The 21,495-nt window shown below is 53.0% G+C and overlaps 1 protein-coding gene across 1 annotated transcript; it reads right to left on the reverse strand.

Moving 5' to 3' along the window:
* Positions 1–1,262: 1,262 nt before the first annotated feature.
* On the reverse strand, positions 1,263–20,156 carry TFAP2E (transcription factor AP-2 epsilon). The gene is made up of 7 exons (XM_046662889.1): positions 18,438–20,156; positions 17,628–18,110; positions 16,988–17,039; positions 6,742–6,964; positions 5,268–5,386; positions 4,534–4,675; positions 1,263–2,296 (listed from the first exon to the last, which is right to left on the reverse strand). Exons 1-7 carry the CDS (start codon positions 18,801–18,803, stop codon positions 2,014–2,016), a joined length of 1,668 nt encoding a protein of 555 aa, XP_046518845.1. The 5' UTR covers positions 18,804–20,156; the 3' UTR covers positions 1,263–2,013.
* Between the last annotated feature and the right edge of the window lie 1,339 nt (positions 20,157–21,495).

The raw sequence follows: 21,495 nt of genomic DNA on the forward strand, positions 1-21,495 counted from the left end.
AGAAAGAAGATCATGGACTTTCTGATGGATTGGGTGTAGAGCAGGGATCAAATATGACTCCCCGGTTTCTGGCTTGAGCAACTGGGTAGAGAGTGGTGCCATTTACTGAGCAGGAAAGTGTGAAGGAGGTCAAGATTTGAGTACTTGACATAAATTGAAGATGTGTGTTAGACAATCCACTGGAGTGCTCAGGCAGGCAGTTGTACATCCAAGCCTGGAATTCAGGGCAAAGGCCCCAAGGAAGGCCCACGGTTAGAGATTAAGTAGAGAGGGAGCCAGAGTTGAAACCAGTGAGGTCAGAGGAAACCAGAAGTTGGAAGCCACAGAGAAGAGAGTGTTTCAGAAAAGAGTAAGTGGTCAGCCATGTCAAATGCTGCTAAGTCTAGAAAAAAGGCCTTTGGATTTGATACTGTGGCCATTGAAGACCTTGCTGAATGGATTTCAGTAGACTGGAATAGAAGCCAGACTGAAGTGAGCTGAAGAGTGAATTGGGGGTGAGGAAGTGGAGATAGGGATAGCAATCTTTCAAAAACTTAAACTGCAAAGGAAATAAATGGGAAAGGATTTATGTTTTGTAAGAGATCCTAGAACGTGTGCTTTGGGGAATGATTAGTGGACGATTCAGTAGAGGCAGGGACTGATGATGCAGGAAATAAAAGATGCCTGAAGAGAGAAATCCTCAAGAAGAACAGAGAGCTGGATTAGCATTGGCCAGACACATGTAGCCACCTGCATGCACACTGACACATACAGACCCACCACCAGGGGTCATGGTAATATGGACCTAAGGCATTCACACACTGACACATTCACACACAGGCCCACCAAGTCAAAACGGTATACATACTGACCTAGGATTCCCTTCACACACCACACAGAACTAACAGCCACAATGACAAACAAGAGAGATCCACCATCTGTACCCCCCCCAACCCCTGCCACACACACAGGTGCCCACAGCTCCTTCCCATGATTTCCCCTTAGAGGCCCCTTCCCACTTGAACCCCTCCTCCTAATTCCAGGCTCTGCCTCTCCCCAGTGACCTTGCCCTCTTCGGAGGCAAATCCAGGCCTGGGCTGAAGAAGGACAGAGAGGGCTTCATATCCAATGAAAAGGTTTTATTAAGAGAATGAGAAAGCAATCTGAGAGGTGGGGAGGTACAGTGATTGCAGGGTCAAGAGAACAACAGCAAATACGAAATCCCAGCGACAACCTCAGGGTCCCTGACACATCGTTCTTCCCTCCCAGCCCACCCACAGCCCTTTGCGAGCAAAAACACCCTCTCTATTCTGGTCCGGCTGGACATCTCGGTGCATGAGCAGAAAAGAGGGAAATGAGTCCTCAGCTTATCGGGATAAATAAGTTGCACTGGACATTTTTAAACTTTCAAATTTAATTACAACATACATAAATAAATAGGACAGACAGCAACAGGAGTGAAGTGCAGCCTGGATTCAAGTTCTCCAATTTGTGCTTTATCTTCTTTGATCCTGAGGGCCCCTCCTGCCCACTTCTTTCCAAGATTAGGAGGGGTCCAAAGAGCCCACTGGGGCTTCCTGCCAGCAGCCCTTTTCTGGGGGTAGGAGATTCTGGATGAGGAGCACATCTCCTCAGTAGCACCTCTGGTTTGTTAACATTTTCCTTCCTGCCATCAGTAAAAACAGCAAGGCCTTGGCCCCTAGGAGCACCCATTGCTACCCAGGCACCCTAATGGGCAGGGCTCAGCCCCAAGAACCAAGCTTTCCCATGCCAATTTCCTGTCTAAGCACTTCTCAGCAATCAAGGGTCAGAAAATTGCACATGAGGCAGATGCCTGAGCCCTTATCAACAAACCACCACAGAGAGGCCACCTCTCCTCTCCAACCCAGACCCCGAACTCAGGGGTTTCTGGATGAATGTCCTCTTTCTGGCCTAACTCCAACCCCACCTTTTAATCCTTTCAGGCCCATCCCCAGGAGCTAAGACCTCATTTCCGGCCTCAGGAGCCCCTTAGGGATGGGGCCGGGGAAGCGGTTATTTCCGATGCTTGGCATCCTTCTCTGAAGCCTTAGTGTCACCATGCCCACTGCCCGCACTACTTAGAAACATCTTGTCCAGCCCCTTGAGTGACTCCAGTAAGTAGTTCTGGAAGGCAGTGAGGGCAGCACAGATGGCGGGCCCACCGAAGCCATGGGTGATGAGGCTAAAGTGTGTCAGGCAACTCTGCACTCCGGGCTCCAGGATGAGTGCTGGGCGGCTGTTGCCCAGTGGTGAGCGGTCCTGAGCCATCAAGTCTGCAAACTCCTTGCAGATCTGCCTGGTGGGGGAAGGAGGGTCAGAGGTTAAAGAACAAAGGTCTGAGCCCAGAGAAGGACCTACCACATGCTGGGTACTTTATATGTATTATATTTATGATGGCTGACCCTGCCAATAGTCTGCAAATGATGATCATACCCATTTTTCAGAAAAGGAAACTAAGGTTAAGAGATTTTAACTGACTTGCTCAATATCACACAACTAGTAAACAGCACATGTCAATACCCTACAATCTCTCTTCCTGTGGGTATCCTGCCCACATGCAAATTCCAGCTCAACTATTGCCTTATCCTGGAAACTTTCCTTGATCCTCTCTCCCCCTCTCACCCCCACCACACACACTCAATGCTTCACAGAGCTTTGTCTTTGAAATTTTTTGTTGTTAGTGCCATCGAGTCAATTCCAACTCCTAGCGACCCTGTGTACAGCAGAGCAGAACCCTGCCTGGTCTTTTTGTACCATCTTCTCACCTTCCAGCGCTCTATCAGACAATGCTCCACTGCTAATCATAGGGTTTTCATGGCCAATGTTTTTGGAAGTGGGTGGCCAGGTCCTTCTTCCTAGTCGGTCTAGTCTGGAAGCTTTACTGAAACCTGTCCACTAATGGGTGACCCTGCTGGTATTTGAAATACAGGTGGCATAACTTTCAGCATCACAACAACAGCAGCCGCCACGGTATGACAATCGACAGATGGATGGTGTGGTTCCCTGACCGGGAAATGAAACCAGGCCGTGGTCGTAACAGCAGTGAATCTTAACCACCAGACCACCAGGGCTGGCTGTCTTTGAAATTTTTAGGGAACAATCCAGAATCTACCTTGAATAATTAATAGCTAACAGTGAACATGAATTGAGGCCTAGACGCTATACCAAGTATACTATGCATCATCTCACTCAATCCTCACAACAAATCTATACTGTTATTATCATCCCCATTGTATGATGAGTAAACTGGTTTCAGATAGGTTAGATGACCTGCCCAAGTGACTAAGCTGGGATTTGAATCCAGCTCCAGTTTGTGGCCGTTATTCATTTCTTTGTGCATCCTGCATGTGGCTCAAGCAGGAGGATCACTCATGTCTAAGTTTTGTCTCACCATGGAAACCAGCCAGCATCTTAGACATGACTGGGACCCAGGAAGTTCTTGATGAGTGAGCTGACTAATGAGTGTGATGAGTCCCCCTGGATATGTTTCTCCAGCGACAATATGAGCAGCCTCAAAGGTCCTAGGAGTCATGGCAGTCCCCTGAGTCTGTGATTTCACCTCTGCCTAGGGGACTTGAGGAAGCCTCAAAGGAGGGAGAGTGGAGTTGTGATTTGAAGGACTGCATTGGGTGAGGGGACTGGAGGGTGTTCTAGCAAACCCAAGGACGTGAGGACAGGAGAGAGCAAGCAGGTCAGTTAAAGTGGTTGGGGTTTGTGTGGCCAGATTGTGGGCCCTCAGAGTCTGGACTTGGCCCCACAGATTGGTGGTTTTCAAAATTTTTTTTTCACTCTTTCCCTCTCTTTTTCTCTCTCTCTGTCTCTTCTTGAAAGGGGACTCTTTCTAAAAACTAAATCTTAATGGAATACCAGCTCATTAAACAGGCCCTGCGGCATCCCCACAGAACCTAGTTTGAAAGTCCATGCAGTAGCAGTGGGAGCTATTGAAGGTTCCTGAGCAGGAGAGCCGTGCATGTGCAGGAAGGCTGAGGGAGCAACGGAGCGCTGGGGTGAGGGGCCAGAAGTGAGATGAGGAGACCAGGGTTGAGGGGACAGTATGTGAATGGTGGTGAGGGAGACACCAATGAGATTTGCAGAGGGGACTGTGTGGGCATTGGTGCTCCGATGGAAGTCACTAGAACAGAAGGGCTGATGGGCAAGGCTCAGGCAGGGGGAGCTCTGCAAGACCACAGAAGCCCAGACCCATGATAGGACTGGGGCTGGTCATGCCATGGGGCAGTATATGGGGTGTGGTACCCACACAGGCCTAGGTAAGCCTCTCTGTGACACGGTGTTTGCTGATGCATAGAACCCAGATATGTTACGTGTCCATTTGTGCCCCTGTGGCATGCACAGCATGGAGCCTGGGTGTGCCCGTGTGTGGTGCCATTTGTACATCACACGTGCACATGAGTGGTGTCCACTGTGCCCATGCTTGGTGTCTATGTGCATTGCACCTACACGTGCCTGTTGTGGCACCCCATGACATCCTGTGCATGGTGCCCCAAAGTGCCCACACATGGCATCCTCACTCACTTGGCGGCCAGCAGCATGCTCTTGCGGCTGTGCAGTTCCCCGGGGTCAGAGTGCTGTCGGCACAGGTACTCGGCAGCTGCCTTGGCTGGGAACTCGGTCTCACAGACGTAGCCAAAGTCTCGGGCCAGGTGCATGGCCTCTCCTGGTGGGGACGAGAGTCAGAGATGAGCCTTCACTACAGACAGGTGTACCTTTGAGCCCGGAGCACAGCCTTGACCCTCCGATCCCCTGGCCAGGGGCCATCCTGCCCTGCCCTGTCCTGCTTCTACAGATACTTTCCTCTGATGCCCCGCCACAGCCCAGCTCCAGCACTAATCTCATTCCCCTCCCTCAAGGCCACAAGGGATGGGCTCTGAGCTCAGGGGTGGGAGCTGAGTCCACCATGTATCCCAAAGCCTGAGCTGGAGATGACCAAGCCCAGCATCACCAACCTCCAGGGAAGGAAGGAACCTTCACCGCTCATCCCTTTACCACATCCAAACACTGGCCACTCCTCCCCACATACACACACATACACATGCTCTCTTTTGTGTGGGTGCATCCACGTGTGTGCATGCACATACACATAAAGACTCTACACACATATCACACACACTCCTTACTTAGACATGACACACAGAGAACACACACGTGACTAAACATACCCTGCCGCATCAGAGACAGCCACACAGTCACACTGGACGACACAGGTCCCCTCATGCTCACACGCACGCCCACCCTCAAGCCTCACTCACCCTCCACCAGTGAAGTCAGCAGCGTCACATTGGCAGCCTTGCGACGGCCGGCCGGCAAGTTGAGCCCGATCTTCTCCAGCCGTTCCCGCAGGCACCGGCCCCCATTCTTGGACTTGGCCCTTGACGTGCACAGAGAGAGACAGACACACACTATGAAGACAAGAGAGAAGCATGTAGGCTAAGTGACCCCGATGGGGCCTTGCTGCCTCCACCAACCCCTGCTGAGACTTGAGTCTGGCCTTGGGGATGCTCTGGGGCCTCTTTCAGCCTGGTTCCAACCTCTTCCTAACCTCACTGGCTTTGTAGCCAAGATGGGGGCGGGGGGCCTAGTACCCAGCTCCAGGAGCCCTTCATTTCTCCCTAATCCTCTTGCAGCAGGAACAGCCCAGGGTGGGGCAGAATAGGCCAGCATCTTGGGGTCCTTTTTCCCACCTTAGCACACCTGTTGGGCCATACACAGCTACCCAGAGACACGCAGACCTATATGCAGAGATACACAGGAGACACAGGTACACACACAGTCACTCCGGGACACATAGATAATATACACGCACACAGGTAAACACACTGAGGGCCAAGAATAAAGACACACACACACCAATAGAGAGAGACATATGCAGACACAGACACCCAGGGACACAGGGACACAGAGACACATGTTCACATCAAGTCAGGATCCCAGGGACATGTGTACAGACACTGATGGACTCACACAAGTCCCTCTGCTGTGCTCAGAGACCAGGAATAAGAAGACACCCCCACACCTGCACAAATGCAGCCCCTACACAGAAGTACAGACAGGTAAACATACGTACATCAGCTTCAGATGTGCATGCAATCACACAAACACACACAGAGTAGGACACACTCCAGCCAACACATCCACTAGAAGTAACACAGGAAACTCACACTCATGGAAACATGTATTCCTGGCCATCCTCTACACCACAGACACATGCACACATATGCACACACCATCCTGAACACATCAAAACTCATAGCCTTGAAGCACAAATACCCTACCCAGGCACAAGGACATGCAGAGAGAGCGACAGACACATACCTATGAAGACAAACCATGGACCCCTAAACACACACACCAGAGAGGCCTCTGCTCCACAGGGAATGGCTGTGGGTCCTGGGGTCCCTTTCCTGGAAGAGGGGGTGAAGATGGCACTCTCTCTTCCCCAGACTCAGCCTTGTCCATCCTGCCCAATGTTGGTGAGTCCTCCATCCCTTCTCTGTACCCAGGCTTCTTTCTCCACCACCCACCCCCAAGCCCACAGACTTGTGGTTGCTGCTGGGGACCTGGGCCTCTCCCCAGAGCATACACAATCCCCCAGGGAGACCAAGGTGGACGTGACCCTGTGGCCTGGGGTGAGGCTGGCCCCTCTCTGACCCCCTGAGAAGGTCTGAAATGACCATGGATTTTGGCCCAGGCACTGTGCAGGGAGTTGTGGGCTGGCCTTCCTACCTGCGAAGGACGCCACCCAGGAGGGAAGCATTGAGGCACTCAGGAGGAGAGAGTCGCCGCTGGACCTCCCCCACCGTCACCTTGTACTTGGACGTCGAGCTGAGCAGTGAGAGCCGGCCTGGCACGGAGCAGAAGACCTCACTGGGGCTCGTGATGCCGCCAACCAGGCTGTCTTTGGCCAGTGAGAGGGCTGAGAGGCTGCTGGCTTTGGAGGGGATGGGGACTGTGGAGCAGAAGCAAGGGCAAGGGAGAGAGAGACAACACTGAGCCAGGGACACAGCACACGGGCACCAGCCAGCTGTGGCATGAGCACGTTGATGAAGCGCCAGCTGTGTGCTGGGCACCCTGCTACATGCTGTGCACACAGAGCTGCATCTAAATGTGCCAGCAGCTTTCTGAGGGAGGCTCTGCAACTCCTGCTTTACAAAGGAAGAAAGTGAGGCACACTAAGGTACACATGACTCACCCAAGTCTACTCAGCTAACAGGCAGTGGAAATTGAACCCAGAGCTGTCTGGCTCTTGAACCTGTGTTCACTGAGGGATTCACTGAGCCAGGCTGGTTCTCTGCTAAAACTCAGACAGCTTCAGCAGAGTCTTGGAGTTTGGGCATGTGAAATCAGGGAGGGAGATGGAAATGAGGAAATGGATCTGAGCTGGAGGCAGGATTCCTGGGTCACTGTAGCAGGGCAAGGCAGATCTGCACAACCACAAAGAGTCCCTGACATCCCCCTGGCCACTGTGACCCCTATCTCTTTCCCACCCCCAGGACAGTGAGAGGCCGGCAGGCTTTGGACTCCCACATCCCAGGGACAAGGAGGTTGTGGCCCCATTAGGCCTCCAGCCTTGGCCCACTTCCTGCCACATCACCCTGAGTTGCTCAAGGAGAGCAGGAATAAAGAGGCGCACCCTCTCTCCCAAATGCTCTCTAATTATCAACGAATATCTATGGGAGGCGGGGAAGGGACTCTGAGAAGTTAATTTTATAAAACCTTCTTGGATACTCTTGGCTCTAAAAGAAAGTTCTTCCTGCAGTCTAACCTCTATCTTCCTGCTTAGCATCAGGGGGAAGGGAGAATAATTGAGGCACTTGCTTCCCCTTGGGCTTCTCTTCTTTCAAGGAAGTGGGAGCATGGTAGAGAAGGTGGGCCTTGTGTGGGGGGCAGGCAGGGATCAAGCTGGGAGTCTGGGACCAACAGTTACTGAGCACTCACTATACTGTGTGCTTACACAGATAACCTCACTGAATCCTCAGAACAACCCACTAGGGGTCTACATTTATTATTCCCATTTTACAGATGAAGAGATGAAGCCTGAGATCACACAGGTGGTAAACTTAGAACCAGTAGTAAGCCCTGGACTGTGGTCTCAAAGGCAGTGCTCTCAGCCCTCCAGCCATTCGGCACTATTTGCTGAGCACCTGTGTGCCAGGACTGTGCTAATGCAGAGGTAAGCAAGGCTGATCCTGTCCCCGGGCTGGCAGAGCCCCTCCAGCATTCCCACTCTCCACCCAGTTGCCCAGCCAGAAACCTCCATGATGCCCTCCACATCGCCCTCTCCCACCACATCCCACCCATCACCATGTCCTGGAGCTTTCATTTCTCCATGTGTCCTGGATGCAGCTCCTTCTCTGCATGCACAGAGATGCTCGCTAGCTTCCCACTTGACTGTCTATACAGACCCTGCTCAGGTCTCCTGCCCTGCTCCAGAAGAATCTTTCTGAAACACGCATCACTCTGCAGCCTAAAACCCATCAGTGCCTGGTCAGTTCCCTGAGAACCAAATCCCAGCTCCATAGCTGGGCAGAATGATGCTGCCCATCCTTCAACTATCTACTACGTGCTTTCCATGAACAGCTCTGTGGGGGCCGCCCCATGGCGTAGTGGTCAAGTTCGGCGTGCCCTGCTTCAACGGGGCTTTGCAGCTTTGGATGCAGGGCACAGACTTACAGCACTCATTAAGCCATGCTGTGGCGGTGACCCACATACAACATAGAGGAAGACTGACCACAGATGTTAGCTCAGGGTGAATCTTCCTCAGCAAAAATAATAATAGTAACAGCTCTGTGGAGCAGATGCTATTATCCATCCCCATTTCAGAGTGAAGAAACTAGAAGTTCAAAGAGGTTAAGATGGCACAGCAATAAGGAGGAGAAGTGGGTGTTGAACTCTGACCACAGACTCCAAAGTTCATATCCTTAACCCTCACAATTCCCTCCTTCACCCTCCTTCGTGGTCCAGCCGATGCCTACCTCTCCTGCTTGGTCCTCCATTTGTCCTTTAGGCTCTCAACCCACACTGACCAATAGAAATGTACTGTGAGCCAGATAGTAAATGTAAATTTTCTAGTACCTCATTTACAAAAAGTAAAAAGAAACAAGTGAGGTTAATTTTAATATATTTTATTGACTCCAATATATTAAAATTTTATCAGTGACATGTAATCAATATTTTAAAAAGTATAAATGAACCATTTTATATTCTTGCACTTAGTCTTCAAAATCCAGTGCTATTTTACACTTACAGCCCATCTGAATTTGGACTAGCCACATTTCAAGTGCCCAACAGCCACACGTGGCTAGTGGTTCCGCAGTGGACAGCACAGCTCTAGACTTCAAAGGGGGAGCACAACACGTAACATAAGCCAGCGAGGTATGGGAGACGTGCCACCCTAGGTAAAGCCACCACTTGGCTGAGTGTTCCCCTGCAGGACACACCAACGTTGCCAGAACTCCCAGTTTGTTTTTTTGGCTGGTGAGACCAGGATTCTGGATTTCTATGTGAAATCTCTGGGTTTTTAAACATTGGTAACAGATTCAAAAATTTAAAAACCCAGTTCTGGCCAAATGGAACATGTGTGAAGCACCACCTGAGATATGGGACCACCAGCGTGTGAGCTGGTGGAACAGCTCACTGTCTCTCTCAGGGCCTCCTCCTTCCAAGCCTCGGTTCAGGTTTTGGCACCATCCCTGGTACAGAGCTTCCCGTCCCTCGACCTCAGCTCCCTCTCACGCCATCCCTGTCCTGACCACACTGAACTTTCATGTCTGCTTCCATGGCTGCCTCTCCCACCAACTAGGAGTGCCTTGAGGGCAGGGTTTTGGCCCAAGTGGGCATCAGTGAATGCGGAATAAATGAGTGACACAAGGGCCCTTGAAACCTGAAACGAGGAAAAGAGTGATGGCCCACAGCCCAGACTGTGTGTGAGGGGACGATGGGGGAGCCTCATTCCTTTGTTAGCAACTGATAGTCAAGCTGCCCTTCCTCCCTGGGCCCCCATTCAGGCACCAGGGAGGGCTCAAAAGGTCATGGATGGGGTGAGTGGGAGAGGTGGGAGGATCTAGAGAAAGGGAGCAGCACACACCCTACCCCAGGCAAGTTCCCTGTCCCCAGAGCAGGCCCCAAACTAGGGTGAGGCAAGTGAGGCGCAAACCTTGGGTGCAAAATTTAAAGAGGTGCCAAAAAACTCAGCCATCAAGATAAATAGTATTTTAATGCAATATTAAAAAAATAAAAATTAATGTAAAAACATCCATGGTGACAAAATATCAAAATTTTAATTAGAAACAGGTTCTGATTCTGCTCTTGCACGATCCTGCCTCACTCCCCTTGCCCTCATCCCAGCCCTCTCCCAGAGTGAGGAGCAAGGATGTCCTCACTCAACAGACACACTGATAGTGGACATGCGACGGGAGCCCTGCCTTCCTCCCCCCAGCATCCCCCAGGCCTGTGCATGGGTTCCTTCTTCACCTGTGTCCCTCTGCCTTGAGGAGAATCTTTGGGCTGACAAAACTATTCTACATCTTGATTGCTTGAGTGGTGACATGACTATATGTTTACATTTGTCAAAATTCATAAAAATGCATATCTGCAAAGGGCAAACTGAAGAGTATGTAAATTGTACCTCACGCTTGATTTAAAAAATAAAACTACAAATTAATAAAATAAAAAGAAGGGCAGAGCGACTCTCCTCCCTCTCACAACCTCTAGCCAGAGAGCAGTCAGAGGAACAGAAAATTCTCTCCTCCAGCAGCCTCCTCCATCCAACTTCTAATAAAACCTGGGGCCCCCTGGGGCCGGGTGCTGTGAGAGGGGCGTGAGACTGTTCGTGCATGTGCAAACAGGGACATATGTGAGCACACGTGTGTCACAAAAATGACTGTACACAAACACTGTATGCCCTGTCATAGAGCAATGAGGGTGAGACCGTGCATTTGCACACTTAATAAATACTGAGCCCCAGGTATGCACACAGCATAGTCTCTGCCCTCCTCTAGTGCTGCAGGATTGTGGCAGCATGCATATGGATATCTGCAAGTGCTTTTGCTCCTGTTGATATATTTAAACACAGAATGTGTGCCGGATTTATGCAAACGTAGGTGCAGCTAAGCGTGGATGCCTGACAGGTGGCCATGTGTTTGTGGACATGAATGATAGACTTTGCTGCTTCCCCTACGTGTCCTTTTCCTTTTCCTCAGAGCCTCTTCCCTCAAAAATGGTAAGAGGGATGGAGCCCAAGGTTAGGGAAGCAAGTGGCCTGGGGAAGGGACAGTCATGGAGGTGGGACTTAGACTGGCACAGATTGCAAAGCAGGGACACTGATGTTTGTCTCCCACACCACGGTGACTCCTGAAGCTGAAGTGGTCTACTCATGGTGTCCCCCCGGTGACACAGCAGAAGTGATTCCCATATACACACTTCTACAGACACGAGAGCTCCTAGTAATTCAACCTGTCAGACGAGACTCTCACACACATCTACGCAGTACACGGTCTGACCACTGAATCTGGGGCGTGTGCAACAGATTCTCCTGGAAAGCTGGTTAAAGTCGCAATTCCTTCTAGAAGAAATCGTAGGAGGAAAGTCTTTGTGACCTTGGTTGGGGCAAAGAGTTCCTAGATACAACGCCAAAAGCATGACCCAGAAAAGAAAATAATGACAAATTGGACTTCATCAAAATTAAAAACTTTTCCACCTCAAAAGACTATCAAGAAAATAAAAAGACAAACCATAAACTTGAAGAAAATATTTGCAAATCATATAAGGGATTAGGGATGTGACTCCAGAATATATAAAGAACTCTTTAACTTAACATTAAGATAAACAACCCAATTAGAAAATGGTCAGGGGCCGGCTGAGTGGTTAAGTTCACGCGTTCCGCTGCGGCGGCCCAGGGTTTCGCAGGTTCGGATCCTGGGCGCGGACATGGCATCGCGCATCAAGCCATGTTGAGGCAGAGTCCCACATGCCACAACTAGAAGGATCCACAACTAAAAATATACAACTATGTACTGGGGGACTTTGAGGAGAAAAAGGAAAAATAAAATCTTAAAAAAAAAGGTCAAAATATGTGAATAGACATTTCACTGAAAATGAGATATGAATGGCTAATAAGCACATGAAAAAATGCTCAACATCCTTAGTCATTAGGGAAATGCAAATTAAAACTATACTGAGATACTATTAGGATGACTATAATAAAAAAGATAGTGTAGGTGAGGCTGTGGAGAAACTGGAACACTCACGCATTGCTAGCGGGAATGTAAAATAGAACAGCCACTTTAGAAAAGAGCTTGGCAGTTTCTTAAAAAATTAAACACAAACTTACAATTCCAATTACTACTTAAGAGCAATGAAAACAGATGTCCACACAAAGACATGTACGTATGTGAATGATCATAGCAGCATTATTCATAATAGCCAAAAAGTGGAAAGAACCCAAGTGTCCATCAACTGATGGATGGATAAACAAAATGTGTTTCATCCGTACAATGGAGTACTACTCAGCAATAAAAAGAAATGAACTACTGACACGTGCTACAACACAGATGAACCTCAAAAACATTATGCTAAGTAAAAGAAGCTAAATGCAAAAGTCTGCATATTTATATATTCCATTTATATAACATGTCCAGAGTATGCAAATTTATAGACAGAAAGCAGATCAGTGGTTGCCTAAGGCTTGGGGTGGGAATGGGAATTAACTACAAATGGGAATGAAGGAATTTGGGGGCGGTGATAGAAATGTCTTAAAATGGATTGTGGTAATGGTTACACAACTCTATAAATGTGCTAAAAGTCATTGAATTATACTCTTACCACGGGTGAATTTTAGGTATGTAAATTTTACTTCAATAAATCCATTAAAGAATGAAAGTGCCAGGGATTCTCATTCAGTAGATGTGGGGTGGTGCCCAGGAAATCTTCATTCCTCAACAGGCACCCCCAAGGGGTTCTGATGCTTGTGGTTCCTTAGACCACACTTAGGGTGCTACTGCTCCAAAGCCTGGGGGGAGGGAGGAGCAGCAGGAGGAAGGCAGACAGAAGAGGTATCAGGACCTGCTGGTTAAATTTCCCTCTCACCAACTGCCAGCGGGTTTGTTTTACATACAGCTCCTACCCTTCACCCCCTGCTCCATGCTGCCCTCAGGTGCAGCCCAAACTCTTATCTGCAAGGGCACTGGTTTTTCCATCCCTTTCTGGGGCAGGCAGTGGCCTGGGAGGCAAGTGAGACAGGGTTGTGGGAGTGCAGGGTCGGATTCTGCCTTTATGTAAAATTTGGATATTTGTGTTTATCATGGATTTTTTGCATTATTTTCCACTTTAAAATATTGCATTTAGATATACCATTTATCTAAATCTTGCCTCACTCACCTCCCCCTAGGCCTGGCCCTGCTTGGAGATTCACTTGGAAGCCCAGACTGTCCCCATTTCCCTCTTCCTTCCCCAGAGGAGAGGGTGACAATTTACATCAGGTCCTGCCCTGGAGATGCCCTGAGATTGGACAAGAGCCCAGCAAAGAGGGATTTCCCACCCCCAGCTGGGCAAACCCCCCCCCCCCCCTTCCTGGAGGGAAGGAGGAACAACTCAGTTCTCACCCCCAAACCACTCCCCTCCAGCTGTGACTGTTTAACTTGAAATCCACAGAGACTTTTAACCTTTTTAACCCGTCTGGCTTTTGTACAGTCGAGGGCATTTGTACATGCTGTGCCCAGGGTGTAGCTTGGCCCTTTCTACACTCCCTCTCCCAATGCACTCAGACTTCAAAACCATCACTCATTCATTCAACAAACACCCATGGAGCACCTACTGAGCCGGGTCCTAATGTCTCTCCCCCAGGAATCCTCCCAACATCACGGCACCTCCTCTGAGCTCCCCGAAACAGGTGTTTCCTGGTTAATGGGAAGCATTGCTTCCAGCCGATGGGACCCCTGTGAGAACCACTCTGCTTTTTCTAACTTGTTCTTTCTTCAAAAAGAAAAAATAATAAAATTAGACGTATCTGTACAGACCCTGCTCGCCACTCTTCTCAGCTAGAAAACTTTCCCTTCAAAGTCTGTCTCCCCTGCCAGTCCTGCCTGCTTTCTGTGCCTCTAGGACAGGTAGCAAAACTGGAGGTGATAAATGTGGGCAGAAAATGGAGAGCTCCCTGCTTCTCCTCCTGTCAGGCCCTATCTGCCATCCTCGGATCCATACCGTGGCTGCAAGAAGCAGCTGATCTGCAAATGTGTGGTTGGACAGAGGCTTCGCTTCCCCTCCCCGCCCCAGGACAAGTGCTTGGAGCAGAGAAGATTTTACAGCCAAGGTCTGGGCCCCAGAGCCTCTGGGCTCCCCTCCCCGGCGGCACCCTGCGGTAGGAAGGCCTCTTCTGGGGTAGAGCTGGGGCTGCCTTCATTTTGTACTCAGGACCCCCAACAGCTGCCCGCGACACAGCCGGCCCCACCATCAGGGCCGGGAGGAGCTGGAGGAACCGGATGCTTCAGCTAGCCAAAAATGGCTATGATTCCAGGGCCCGCGTCGGACTAGGATCCCGGCGGGTGCCGGAGGTCTTCAGGACACGACAGGGGCTCCCAATGCTGTCGGAAGGGCCTGAGGGAGAAGAAGGGCGCTAATCTACAGCCCCTAAGGGGCTGGTGACCTGACCAGAGTCCCTCAACGACAGCGCAGGGCCTAGGCGAAAACTGCCCGCTGCCCGCAGAGTTCCACCGCCACCAGCTTAGCCACAGCGGATCCGCTCGGCCGCCTGCGCACGCTCGCGCCTAGGACTGGCCCTCCCGGAACCAGCTCCGCCTCCGCGTTTGCAAAGCTCGAAAGCGCCGGTACGACCCTCTCTCCTCCCCAAAGGCCCGCCGCGCCAGCAGAAGGCTCACGGTTCGAGACCCAGGTGCTTCCCTCTGCAGGGAGCGCACCCCCAGCCCCCTGCAGCGCTCGGGGCTGTGACTCGACGTCGGGGTGGAGCGCCCAGGACGCAGTCTCCGGCTCTGGTCGCTGGCACTCCACCACGCTGCGCTGGGCCACCGACAGGCCAACACTGTCGTCCGGGCGGTGTGCGCACCCAGGTCGGCGATGCCTCGCATCAGGACAGTCCCGGCTGCACTCACTGTGTTCTTGGGACCGCCTTTGGGGATTCCGGGCGCACACCTACGACCCGAGATTTAGGGAAGCTGATGCCCTTTGAGAGAAACCAACTCGGGCCATTCCAGGACCTCCTCGAAGCCAGTCTCCTGTCCTGGCTCTGGCCTGGGGATTGGGGTTTCAGGAACTCAGAACCCCAACTGATCCTCTACGCTGCCCCAGGGCAGAGGTCCTCAAGCCTCTTCCTAAAATGCAGGGGGCTGGCCTCCTCCACGGAGTCAGTGAGCCTAGGCCCCCCAGCTCCCCGAGCCAGTGCAGGAGTCCGGAGCTGGGGGCTGCGACCACGATCGATCGTTATCAAAGAGTAGACGCAGCCCAGCGATAGGCTCTTGCCAACTGCAGACCTAACTCTTCCTTCCGACGGGTTCAAAAAGTTCCACTAAGCCAGGGCAGCGCCCAAAAGCAAAGAGTAAGGTCCCGCGCACACCTCCGCCCCCAGTCCAGGCCGCCGGGTTCCTAGCGTCGTCGCCACACCCCCAGTTCCAGATGACACAGCTGCAATACCTGGAGCACTCCTTCCCTAAGTTCCAGGAGGCCCGTCCCCTTCTCTTCTCTACACACTCTCCAGGCGGTCCAGCTAATTGTCAGCCCCTGGGAACCCAGCCCCAGCTCCTGGAAATCCAGCGCCAGACCCCCAGCCCCAGCCCCAGCCCCAGCCTCCCCAGAGAACACGTGGAGGGCAAACAGCCCAGGCTTGAATGCACTCTTTTGAAAAACAATTTGAGCCAAATCCCGCGGGAGCGGCGCCTGCCCCAGGCACGCAGGGCTTGTCTGCACCTCCAATTCCTCCTGGGCACCTGCCCCAAATCTAAGGAGCCGTGAAGCGCCTGGACCCCTCTGAATCTCTGTTTCTGTCTTTCTGTCTCTTTCTCACCTTTCCCTGGCATGGCCAGAACTCGTCCTCAGGCCCGAAAATACACTAGAGGGTCGGTCTCAAACCCCTGGCTTTTACTAACGCAGAGACACGAACACTCCCGAAAATACACAAGGAGCGACCCTCACATGCTAGGAGATCCTCGGTACCGAAGAACAAATTCCGGGACACTACGGAGCCCCTAACACACACATGGAGACCCCCAAACCACAGAAATGTATGCCAACATAACAGACACGCATCACACACTCAGCAACAGAGACATACCTACACGCCAAGAGATACCAGAAAGACACCTAGGAAAGGAGCATACGGAGACAGGACCTCGAACTCACGTAGACACCAACACCCAGGAGCAGGCCGCCCTGACCCTCCTGCACACCGCCTAACACACGACATTCACACACCAGCTCCCTTAATCCTAAAGGCGGAAAGAGGCTCCTGCACGGAGAGAAAATTCCCCAGGCAAACAAGAGGCCGCCGAGGCTCTGCTGAGAAGGAAGGGGCCGCAAGCACTTGCCAGGCTCGGAAACGGTAAGGCTATGTAATGTGGAAATCATTTAATGAAATCCGTGGGAACAGCACCCCGTTCCCACCTCTTAGGAAACAGGGAAGTGGTTTAACTCGTTCTGCAAATTAACTCCAGATCCACAAGAGCGCCCTCCCCTCCGTAGGGTTTGTGTGGCTTGGCTGGCCCGGGCAGCCCAGTGAGCGCGGATGACCTCGAGCCCACTCCCGGCTGCAGGCTCTGGGGCCGACTCACCAAGCGCGCAGCTACCCAAGCTCTGGCCAGGCCCTCAGCCTCCGCTACCCGTCTGCTGGGCGGGAAAGAGTACCCCGTGGCCACCGAGTCTGACGACGCACAAAACGCACGCTCCCCGGGAAAGAAAATGGGTCTGCACGTCAGGGGCCTGCACCGTCTCGCCCGGTTCTGCCCTGGCAGATGCAGCCATTCCTTACCTTTCTTGATCACGGACTGGTCCAGGAGACTCATTCCGGGCTCATCCATGGCCTGCAAACAGGAGAGGCGGTGGTAAGGGCGTCCGTGGAACTAGTCTCTAGTCCCTTCCCAAACCCCTGCTGTCACTGGTCCCTGTTCTGTCTGCTCCGCCCCACGCGCACCACCGTCGCCTGGGGCGGAGACGGGCGGACGCAGGATTCGCCCTGCCTCGGCAGCATCTGCGGCCCAGCCAGGAGCCCTGGGTACCTCGCCGTGCCGTGCAGAACGGGAACTGTGAACCTTAGACAGGCAACTTCCCCGCCTCTCTCCGCTCCAGGCACGGCTGCCCCGGCAGACTGAGACTGGGCATGGATGCCCTACGTGGCCCACTGGAGAGGGAGAGAAGTGGTTCGGCCCCTGTCCATTTACTCCGCCGAGGGTTGCCGCCATCCAGGCACCGCGCAGGGACTCAGTGCCAGGCCGCGTTAATGGCCAAGCAGCATCTACCCCAGGACGTGGGACGCATCCTCGGAGTCGCGAGCGAGAAGCGGCAGGCTGGGAGAAAAGTCGGGTCCCCGCATTCCTCACTCTTTCGCCTCCAGACAGAGTCCTAAATCACCGCGGCCGATCCGGGCCTGTCCCGGACCCTTCGGGCCTCACCTGCAGGTCCTCCAGGCCGGGCGGCGCCGCCAGCCCGGGGAGGCCGAGGGGCGCGTCCGCCAGGCCGTGCGCACCGCCGGCCAGGCCGTGCAGGAGCCGGGGCACCGCGGCGGCGTAGTCGCGGCGCGGGTCGAGGCCCAGGGCGCGGGCGGGCGGCGCCAGCAGGCCGGGCGGCTCCTCGTGGGCGCGGGCGGTGGCGCGGGGCGCGGCCCAGGTGGCCTGTGGGGGCTGCGGCTGTGCCAGGGGCGCTAGGCCGCCGTACGGGTCCCCGGCCAGGTGGGGAAAGGCGGCGGCGGTGTCGGACGCCTGGCCGTAGGGCAGTGGCGGCTGCGGGTAGGGCGGCGGGAAGTAGGGCGGCTGGAAGTCGGCGGCAGCGGCGGCGGCGGGCGTGTGGCAGAGCGGTGGCGCCGGCCCGTAGGCCGCCTGGGGCAGAGACGACAGGCGGGCCCCGCCAGCCGCTGCGCCCAGCCCGTCGGGGCGCTCCTGGGGAAGGAGAGGGGCGCGTTAGGCGACTCACCGGCGGCTGAAAGGACCCCAGCCCGAAAGGATCCTCCTCAGCTCGCGAGGGTCCATCTGCCGTCCTGCCCGCTTCCCGGGGGCCCGAGATGTATTTCTGAGTGACCTGCGGGGCGCGGGAGCCTCGGGCTGGGGACAGCGGTCTCCTGCGCGCACCGTTCTCAGCTGGAAGAGTCCCTATGGCCCCCTCCCTCCGAGATTTCGTTGGAGGTGGACGTTCGCAAGGACCAGCACTCAGGCTCCCTAGTCCCCGGCCCTGTATGCCCCCGTGTCCCCGCCCCGGAGACTACTCACCATGGCGGAGTAAGTGTGCACCAGCATGGGGCGGGCAGCGTGGGGCGCGAGGCGTGGCGGCGGCGGAGCCCTCGCTCGACGGCGAACCCTCCGGACAGAGGCGCGGGGAGCCTGCACTGCCGGCGGAGGGCACTTTGAGGCGGCGGGGTGCAACCCAGCCCGGAGCCCAGCGGGCGTCGCGTCCTCAGCTGTGGGCGCCCATGGGCGGGTCCATGGGGGCAAGACGTGGGCCGGACGGGCTCTGATCGCACTTGGAAAAGTCGGTCGACGGGTGCCCAGCGCCCGCCCTTCTTCCTCTGAGCGCAGCCTGCTCCATACACTCCGGTTATAACGGCGGGGGCGCGCCGGGCCTCCGGGGACGCGCATTAAAGAGACATGCTGTGGCCGTTTTCTCTCTTCTCCCCAGCGACTGCTCCAGGGGAGGCGTGGCTTTGGCGCGCCCCCACAGGGGGGTAGCAGCCGGTGAATTCAGCCCCTGCAGGTCTCAGACGCCTTCTAGGCTTGAAGCTCCCAGCTGTGGTGACATTGGGAAGGATTCAAGGCTGGGACATAGGGGCCGGAGGTTTGCGTCTCAGCTCCGTTGCATCTTTGCGTTTGGGCAAAGCGCTGCTCTGACGCGGCCTCAGCTTTCTTGTCTGTAAAACGGGTATCAGTCCGTTCTCTAAACACCTCACTGCACCATTATGAGGTGGGCGAACGTGAATGTGGACAAAGTTTGGGAGCTGCAGACTCAAGCCCACTGGCTCACGTGTGCGTGCGCGTTGGGGGGGGGCATCACAGTCTCTCTCAATGTTTCTGGATCAAACCCCTTTGAGGGTGCCCACTTGACTCAGGCTTTCGCAGGCTGGTAATTCCTAATCCCAAGCCAAAGTCCCAACTTCAAGGAGGTTGAAGACACAAACTGGCCAGACAGAGAGTTGTCTGGAACGGGGGTTGGGCATGAGTTCCACCTGAGAAGGGCTCAAGATGTTTCTGAAGCCACGAGGGCCTCGGCTGGTTGAGTGTGGGCCTGTCACACCCAGAGACTGTTGACTGAATATGAGTGTAACTGACCCACATGGTGGATGGTGTGCATTCGTTACACCAACATGCGTAGGCTATGTGTTTGTGTGTTACCATGGCGGGCACTAGCTGTTGCTGCCCATGCCCAGCTCTGGGGATCCGGTGTTCTCTCCAGCAGGCTTGGGAAGGCCAGAATGGCAGGAAGGGCTGCCTGGCCGGTGGCTTCCTTGGGTTTCTTCACCCTACTTCCCTGCAGTTCAAGACACTCCCTTCTTGGCTCGTTTTCCTCCTTTCTGCTCTGACCACTTCTCAGTCTTCTTTTCTGTCTCCTCTCTTTTCACCCACATCCTCCATGTCAATTATTCATTCTCAGGATTGAGTCTTCTGCCTTTTCCTCCTATCTACACTCTTCATGAGTCAGTTCATCGTTTCTCAAGACTTCAATGACTACCTGTCCTCTGTTATCTCCCAAACTGGTTATGTCCAGTCTGTATCAATCCAAACTCATAAATGCAATTGCCAGCTGAGTATTCCCTCCAGACATCTTGTTGCAGCCATCTGAGACTTTCCAGGTCTCAAAGTGAACTCAACACCTCCACCCCTGCCACCAACCCCAATCTGCTTCTCCTCTTGTGTCCTATAGTTCTGTAAATGGCACCACCATCCTTCAAATTAAAACAGAGTCGGGGCCAGCCTGGTGGTATAGTGGTTAAGTTCGTGTGCTCTGTTTCAGCTGTCCTGAGTTTGGTTCCTGGGCGCAGACCTACACACCACTCATCAAGCCGTACTATGGTGTCATCCCACATATAAAAAATAGAGGAAGATTGGCACAGGTGTTAGCTTAGGGCCAATCTTCCTCACCCCAAAAAAACCCCAGAATCATCCCAGACTTTGCCCTCCTCCTCACCCCCGCAAGCTCATCTTCATAGACTGTTGTCATTTCTAACCCTTAAACATCTCTCTCCACCCCTCTGTCAGCACCTTAGCTACTATACTATTTCTCACAGACCAGTAGTTCTCAAAGCGTGGGGCCAGCATCACCTACAACATCTGGGAACTTGTTAGAAGCGCCAGTTCTTGGACCTCACCTCAGACCTACTAAATCAATAACTCTTGGGGTGGGTCCCAGCAATCTGTGTCTTAATAAGCCTGTAAGGTCACTCAGAAGCACAGTAAAGTGTGAGAACCACTGCCTGGACCATTGCAACAATCCTCTAACTGGCCTCCTGCCTTCATGCATATCTCTTCTGATCCAATTCCAATTCCATTCAGCCACAAGAGTGACTGGCCCATGTCACCCCCTACTGAAAACTCTTCTGGGGCTCCCCATGGCCCATCTTCAGGGAAAAAAAGTTTAAACACTCTAACCAGCATTCCAGGCTCTTCACAGCTGCAACTAATTTTTCTTTCCTGTCTCATAAACCACTTCACAAGAAGAAGAAAGGAGAAATAGAAAATGTGTCCTGCACTGGGCTTGGTGTGTGGCAGGTGCTCATTGAATGCTTATTAAATGATAAATGAATAAATGGATGAGTTTATGAATCTTTCGGCCTATTGAGGGATTCTTTAGGAAGCCTCCATGTGAACGTGACCCTGGGTAGCTAGACATAGAACCCAGGAATAATCTAAGGAGGTCATTTGACAAATGACTTTGATTATGGCTAGTGGGGAGAGGAACGTTCTCCATGATCTGCTGCTGCTTTGGGGCTCCTAAAAACTTCAAGGTCCTTTGGCTGCAGACTCTGTGTCTCTTCTCTTTCAGGGCCCAGGGACTCCTCACTTTCTGAGGCATGGAGGTGGGCACTGCTGGTTGCCCACTCTCTGGGATACATGCATACATGTGGAGGCCTGGGACGTGCACAGGGGAACACATGCAGATTCTCCTGGGCACATGGGGCATACAACATGCACAGAGACACTCACACACACACGTGGGAACACGGGATATATATTGACACATAGGTGTGCGTGTTCAAACACGTATGGACTCCCATTTGGCATACTTGGCATATTACTCTTCTCTCAGACTCAAATCTTTCCCTCTCTTTTCAAAAAG

This window comes from Equus quagga, chromosome 5 (assembly GCF_021613505.1).
Source record: "Equus quagga isolate Etosha38 chromosome 5, UCLA_HA_Equagga_1.0, whole genome shotgun sequence".
Classification (NCBI taxonomy): domain Eukaryota; kingdom Metazoa; phylum Chordata; class Mammalia; order Perissodactyla; family Equidae; genus Equus; species Equus quagga.

Coding starts and splice junctions, on each gene's coding strand:
- TFAP2E (XM_046662889.1), bottom strand. CDS start 18,803: ATGCGCGTCCCCGGAGGCCCGGCGCGCCCCCGCCGTTATAACCGGAGT. Junction 17,040..17,627: donor CCGGCCTGGAGGACCTGCAG/GTGAGGCCCGAA, acceptor TCCTGTTTGCAG/GCCATGGATGAGCCCGGAAT. Junction 5,387..6,741: donor CTGGGTGGCGTCCTTCGCAG/GTAGGAAGGCCA, acceptor GTGCACGTCAAG/GGCCAAGTCCAAGAATGGGG.